The 7,961-nt window shown below is 36.6% G+C and overlaps 1 protein-coding gene across 1 annotated transcript in view; it reads left to right on the top strand.

Annotated features, from left to right (window-relative positions):
- Nucleotides 1-1,876, top strand: part of LOC144975779 (uncharacterized) — a 2,554-nt gene extending 678 nt beyond the window's left edge. Inside the window, exons 2-3 of the mRNA XM_078919966.1 lie at nucleotides 552-634; nucleotides 1,581-1,876. Coding sequence (XP_078776092.1) covers nucleotides 552-634; nucleotides 1,581-1,796 — 299 coding nt within the window. The 3' untranslated portion in view covers nucleotides 1,797-1,876. The remainder of the gene's footprint in view (nucleotides 1-551; nucleotides 635-1,580) is intronic.
- Nucleotides 1,877-7,961: the final 6,085 nt, after the last annotated feature.

Raw genomic sequence — 7,961 nt, 5'->3', positions numbered from 1 at the left:
AATAAATGTTTGAAACGTTTACAATTTCAAATACATTTCTGTTTTATACGTTTTCTTTCCTACAAAATATGTTTTATACAGTTTACCTTTGTAAATAATATCTGGTTTATCCGTTTCTATTTTAATCAATATATGTTTGATCCGTTTACAATTCAGTTCTGTTTTATACGTTTTCTCTTCTACAAAATCTGTTTTATACATTTCACTTTTCTAAACAATATATAGATAATCCATTTCAATTTTAAACAATATCAGTTTTGATAGGTTTTCAAATAATTATTTTAAAAAGTTCTGTTTTATACGTTTTCTATTCTACAAAATATGTTTAATATCTTTTCTATAATCATGGCAAGAAAAAAAAATGATGATAGTGATAATGACAATAGTAATAATAATGATGATTATAACAAAGCTTATAATTAAGATGTGTTTTCTTCCACACCCCCCTCCCCACACCCCCCCCCCCCACCGGGTCAATCATCCGCCCACGATATTCATTCTCCTCCCACCTCCCACCCTTCTCTCACCCCCCCCCCCTTCCTTATTTCCAGTCAAGTCGTCTGGGCCATTGGATAGAGTCTACACATCCCTGGAGCTGATCCAATACCTGCAGGAAATGCTTGAAAACTCGCCTGTGAGTGGATATCAATCGATCCATCCATCCTTACCCACTACACCACCAATCACCCACCCAATCAATCAATCAATCAATCAATCAATCAATCAATCAATCAAACAATCGATCAATCAATCAATCAATCAATCCATCCATCAATCAATCAATCCTTTTTTCTATCAATCAATCAATCAATCAGTCAGTCAATCAATCAATCAATCAACCCATCCATCCATCAATCAATCCATCAATCAATCAATCCATCCATCAATCAATCAATCCATCTATCAATCAATCAATCCATCCATCCATCAATCAATCAATCAATCAATCCATCCATCCATCAATCAATCAATTAATCCATCCACCCATCCATCAATTAATCAATCAATCAATCCATCAATCAATCTATCCATCAATCAATCAACCAGTCAATCAAGCAATCAATCAATCAATCCACCAATCAATCAATCAATCAATCCACCAATCAATCAATCAATCCATCCATCAATCAATCAAGCAATCCACCGATCATAACCCACCGCACCATCAAATAATCAATCACTCAATCACTCACCCAATCAATCAATCCATCAATCAATCAATCAATCAATCCATCAATCGATCAATCAATACATCAATCAATCAATCCATCAATCAATCCATCCATCAATCAATCAATCAATAAAGCAATCCACCGATCCTTACCCACCGCACCATCAAATAATCAATCACTCAATCGACTAATTATCGATTACCTAATCAATCAATCCATCCATCCTTACTCATCGCCCCACCAATCAATGAATGAATCAATCAATCAATCAATGAGGGTCATTTAAATCGATCGATATTTGAAGGATGAGTATTCTGGCCAAATAATTAAATACGTGTCTTTCCAGAGTACGACAGTTTTAAAGATGATGCGTCATAATTTTCATTCTACTTTCACTTTCACTTTCAGTTCAAAGGGACAATACTCAATGTTGTCAGTTCCAAACCAGGGGAGGCTATCATCAAAGCGTGCGACGAAAACAAGATGGACATGGTGATCATCGGCGCCCGCGGGACAAGGCCCATCTCCAAACGACACACCGTTGGCAGCACGGCACAGTACGTCATGCAGAACCTTAGGCTCCCCACGATCCTCTGTCAAATCCCAGTGGAAAATAAAAAATGAAGTGTGTAGTGTGTAGTTTTTAATAACAAATAAATCTGTCAAATTCCAGTGGAAAACCAAAACTGAATGTGTAGTGTGTAGTTTTTAATAACAAATAAATATTAAGTGCTAAGATTAACTGTGCTGTTTAGCACAATACTTTACAACCGGCTGTATTGTGAACCTCATGGCGTACAAAATATTCAAAGAGCGTGTAAAACTTTGACAGGGTGTGCTGGTGATGGAGAACACACCGACATAAAACAATATTATTATTATAGTCACTTTTAAAAAATAACACATGTAATATGTAATGAATACACGATGAGTGCAGTAGCGTGGCATGCTTATAATATAAGGTGTCGCCAGAATAAGAAGAAAATGGCTTAAAACATGCTATATTTGTAAATACAAAAGAAAAAAAAAAAAATATACAGAAAAGACTTACTCATATAAGTATGAGGCGGTATTTACTATTTCTCAGTTTTGTCTTTTCTAAAAAGCTGTTGTAATCCATTTTTAAAAAATGGATTCTGTGCCAGGCACCAAATCAACCAATATAGCCACGCCCCTGGTGATGAGTGGGTGTTATTTTATCATATTATGTACTATCTCACGATGTGTTTTTCACCATAATTGAGGTTTTATATAACATTTATATAGCGCAATATCCTCTAAATGTGCTCAAAGCGCTTTACAAGGGCCCTTGGACAACAACAACAACATTTAACATATAGGACGTGACATGACGCCTGTTAGGCGATATCACAATTTTTCGGACAGAGACCTGTTAACGGCCAGGTCCTCATTTTACACATAAGTACGACGAGAGAATGTGAGTAAAGAGCTTTTTCCAAGGACTCAACTATGCGCCGAGCGAGTCTCGAGCCCAGGACCTTCCGACCCGAAAGCGAGTGTCATACCACACGACCCCATAGCCGCACCATACAATATAGTGACGATTCGGGTGCACAGGCTTTTAAGTAAAAGTTGAAAGTATGTAAAGCTTTTACAAAATGGTTGAAAAGCACTGACCAAACACAGCAATCTTCTTCTTCTTCTTCTTCTTCTTCTTCTTCTTCTTCTTCTTCTCTTCTTCTTCTTCTTCTTCTTCTTCTTCTTCTTCTCTCTCCTCCTCCTCCTCCTCCTCCTCCTCCTCCTCCTCCTCCTCCTCCTCCTCCTCCTCCTCCGCCGCCGCCGCCTCCTCCTCCTCCTCCTCCTCCTCCTCCTCCTCCTCCTCCTTCTTCTTCTTCTTCTTCTTCTTCTTCTTCTTCTTCTTCTTCTTCTTCTTCTTCTTCTTCTTCTTCTTCTTCTTCTTCTTCTTCTTCTTCTTCTTCTTCTTCAAGTACCAAGTCTGTGCCAGACATCGGTGATCATGGTACGCCATTCTTATCTTATCTTATCTTATCTTATCTTATCTTATCTTATCTTATCTTTATCTTATCTTACTAAATGCTTAATAGGAAGTATCCTTTAAATGCCTTATACAATAGTTTATAATTACAGAATCTCATATAGCTTGCATTGTATCATTCACAGACAGTTTTACACAACTTTGAATGTCAGTAAAAATGTATCAATACGGCAATGTAAAATCGAAATGAATCACACATGTACAAAGTTCATAGTACAATGAAATATTAATGACAAAAATAATCATGAAAGCAACAACGATAATAATCATACATACGTCTCTGATAATTATGATTTTACATTGTTTCAGATGTCATGCATTTTACTGGTCAACATTTACAAGCCATTCATCTCTCTGACCAGATAATCTCAGAAAACTAATTTTACTTTCTCTTTCTTTGTCACCCAGCTGTTCAAACTATTCAAATATGTTTTTCTTGGTCTACCTTTACTCTTTTTACCTTCTATCTTTCCCGTGAGAGAAATATGTTCAATACATTTATGTCGATGTATGTGTCCTAAAAATTGTATTTGTCTTTTTCTTATTGTACGAATTAGTAACCTTTTAGTTTCAGCTTGCTCTAATACTTCTTCATCAGTTTTCTTCTCTGTCCATGAGATTATTTACAACCTTCTAAGAAACCACATCTCTGCTACCTCCACAGCAGTCTATTCTTATAAAATATAGAGATGGAGATCAACGTTGGTCCGAGCTGCCAATATTACATTTTTACCGTAGAGCACAGATTTTCTGGCAAATCTAAAAACTATAAAACTATTTTTTTTTTTACAAAATGATATGCGAGTAACTTGCAAACCTTTAAAAACAATTAAGCATCATTTTGTCAGTGAATGACATAATCAGTCGGAAGGTGAAAATTTTGGATTTGCACTTTTTTTCATTTTCTGAAAGAATATGCTCACTGGAGTATTTTAATCTTTATTTGAAGTAAATCGGGTGATTTTTCATGAAGTTATAGTCAGATGTATGGGAAAGGTATCCAGCAACTTTTCTCAAATTTAATACTTTTTCAACTTGACTAGCTGTAAAAAGTATTTAGAAGTGGAATTAAGCTTTGATATCTCCCGAAGATTTGGGTACAAAAAGGGTTGATTTAATCATTTATGACAAGAATTCATTTTGGATAAAAAGTGACCTTCTAACTAAACTTGGCAATATCTCAGTTCAAACCTTTTCACCATCCGACTGATTATGTAATTCACTGTAACAATTATATTTATTTCCCATTGGCTAAAAATGAATGCAAAGAAAATCTAGAAATGAAAGGAGCAGGCACCGGTATAAGATTAAAAAAAACAACTGAACAATTGTGTATGAAAGGTGCCAGACAAAGCAAGAAAGAAAATTATTAGAAAAAAAAAACCATCCCAAAAATCAGTCGAACTCGACTTGGGATCGAACCTCAGACCTTCTGATTACCGACTAGGGATCGAGCCTGTAATCAGAAGGTCTGAGGTTCGATCCCCAGTCGAGGACTGATTCTTTCATGGAGTTGAAATGTTTACCTCACAGCTCACGGCACGTTTACCGAAAATTGATATCGATGTAAAATTATTTTGCATCGATAAATATCGATATATCAATATTTCAAGTTACGAAATATCGTATCGTATCGATATCGAAGTTTTGTGATATCACCCAACACTAGCGATGGACAACCATTTAGATTACAGGTTCTGTGCGTTTAGGTAAAATACTCATAACATCCGCCGGCCAGATATAACGTTGGAACCAACACACAATGTGTAGCCTTGAACTATACGTAGCCTTGTAGTCAGGTTTTTAGAATTTGGAGAACACTACTCATAAACATGGCTGGCTGAAAACAATAACAAAGAACTGAGTGACGTCAATTTCGTTCCCTCAATAGAATATTTACTATCACAGCTTTTATCATTGTCGAATGTCTAGAATTAATTAGTCGAGTACCAAGTTCGTGGCCATTACGAAATCCCTATGGACTTTATTTGGACTAATCCGTGTACTTTTATGAATCTGCTATAGCTCGGGTTGGTGCAGGTTACAATGTAATCATAATCGGTCGAGGAGTAATCGTCAATGTATAATTTCAAAGAGTTCACCGAAAAGAAAATAAGGAAATGAAACAGCTTGTTTGGTTCAAAGGGGAAATAACTTGCCTCTACTACGGGCTTCCAACCGCCGTATTCCTGCAGACATTGCTGTCTCAAAAACGCTCGTTTTCTTTCCACTCCATATAAGTAAAATTCTACCCTTATTCGTAATGCTATTGTATCACGTGACGAACCGTAAAAGTCAATGAAGAACGCGCGACTGTCGTCAGTTGGAACACCGACAATGTACACAACTTTCCCGGCGCCAGGCCGTTGTCAATTGCCAGAAATTCGTCATTCCGCACAGACCTCCAAAACACGCCCAGTCTCAGAAGAACAATGGAGACATTATTTGTTCCTTTATCAAGTCCGTTTTGAATATCGGATGGGCAAACGGTGCACAAAATCTCAGATTTCCCCAAAACGTCTTGGGTGACGATTCCTGAACAGCTTGAGAGCGAGCAGGTCCCAGCACAGTCTGTAATTGACCTGGCAAGGAGAGTGTTACCAGCGTTGCACGATTGAAGAACTCGGTTTTGGGGGACGAACCATGAATTCCGCTGACACTGACATACAGCGATCAAGTTTAAAACGCACACTGACAAACAAGTCCCAAAAGTTAAAAATCTTCCAGTATATATATAGGAATAGAGCGACTGGCCGTCCGGCATAGATTGTGGAGAGAAAGTGAGTGTCAAATGTTAGACCTATCAGCTTTTATAATAAGTGGCTACGTGACAGAATGTAGAACAAAAAGTATTCACTAATTAGAAATTAATTCGAGGGAAGGCTATAAAAGGAAAGACGATCTAATATTAGAAGGTAAAGTTTATCTAAGCCTACCGAAATATAACTGGAGTGAGATGAATTCAGTTCTTAATAAAATAAAATTTAATAAGATAATTGTGAACAACCTTTACTGTGACACCCCCACCCACGTTTAAAATATACTCTTTAACCATTATGGGAAAGATAGATTTTACAAACGGAAGTAAATTTACTATCATGATACTCTAGCATTAATCCATTGTTATGATTTGTGCTACAATTAAATTATGTATTAACTAGACATGGAAATGTTTATATTAACGTAGGTATATGAATGGGTGACAATAACAATGAAAGATTGTGATTACAAATCATTGTGATGAACAACATGATGGCAATGTGATTACAAATCATTGTGATAAACAATAGTGATGGCAATGAAGCATGATTTAAGTCGATGATATGAAGGTAATTTACTGAATGAAATGAATGAAAATGTAAATGGAATATTGACATTTCAATTATTAATTATAAATGAGTGAAAATTCATAACAATAATAGATAAAGAGAAGATTTCCCAAATCATGAATGGGTATGGTATATATATCCAAACAATACTCAATGTTACATTAAGTTGGGTCATCATGTTTACAAATAAAAGTATCGAAATTGTGCGTTCTGATTCGGCATAATTTTCGAGGTAACTAACAGTATGCATGGGAGGTTAAGTTATACCCTTCTCCCGTCATTACACTAATCGAGAAAGTAGGTCGGCGTGAATATTTTCACAGCCTGGTATGTGAGAGATACTGAAAGTGTAATTTTGCAAAAATAGACTCCACCTTAGTACTCTACTATTATTCATTTTGTTATTTCTTATGTACGTGAGTGGTTTATGGTCCGTTTCGACCACAAACTCTTTTAGCAGTAGATATCTGCTGAATGTCTTTAAAGCAAAGACGAGGCCAGTCCTTCACGCTCTATTACAGAGTATCGTGATTCTCTGTCCAATAATTTTCTGCTTGCATATAAGCAAGGCATTAGAGTTCCCTCATGTTCCTGTAATAGTACACCTGCGATGCCCTTATCAGACGCGTCAGTTCTTACAACAAATTCTTTTGATATGTCGGGTAATTTAAGAATTGGTTCTGAACAGAGTAATGCCTTTAATTGGTTAAAGCTATTCTGACACGCTTCTGTCCAAACAATTTTGATCGATGACCCATTCTTTGTCAGATTTGTTAGCGGTGTCGCGATGTGCGCGAAGTTGTAAATGTATTTCCTGTAAAAATTTAGGAGCCCAAGTACTTTGCGTACTTCTTTTTTTGTCTTAGGTGGTTGCAATTGTGCGATTTTTGTATGTTTTTCTGTCTCGGGTGTCTGTGTCCCATGACCAACGGTATGACTAATCCTGCATTTGAAGCTTCGATATTAGTAAACATAGGTTGCGACACTGTGTCTCTATCAAAGTATTTTTTTAGCATGTTTGCATGGAATGTCTTTGTTGTGTTGTTAATTTGAATCTCGTAATTAACACCAGATCGTACTGCTAATACCTTGAATGGTCCTTTCCATGTAGCTAAAAGTTTACTCGAGTCATCGGGTAAGAGTATTAGTACTTTGTCACCAATCTCAAATTTTCTTGACTTGCTTTTTCTATCGGAGTATTCCTTGTATTTCTCTGCTTTTTTAGTGACGGATTCCTGTGCTAGCTTACACGTGTCCTCTATTCTGTCTTTCAGGTTTCTTACATATTCGTAAGCAAACATAATTTCGTTATTGTCCTCCTCATTCCCTTTACAAATGTCGGCTACTATATTGATCGGGCCTCGAGGTGATCGTCCATACATCAACTCAAATGGGGAGTAGCCTGTAGATTCTTGGGGTATTTCTCTATATGCAAATAGGATT

The sequence above is a fragment of the Berghia stephanieae genome, chromosome 6 (assembly GCF_034508935.2).
Source record: "Berghia stephanieae isolate SIO BIC M18660-M18661 chromosome 6, UCSD_Bste_1.3, whole genome shotgun sequence".
Taxonomy (NCBI): domain Eukaryota; kingdom Metazoa; phylum Mollusca; class Gastropoda; order Nudibranchia; family Aeolidiidae; genus Berghia; species Berghia stephanieae.
This window is presented reverse-complemented; position numbering and strand designations above follow the sequence as displayed.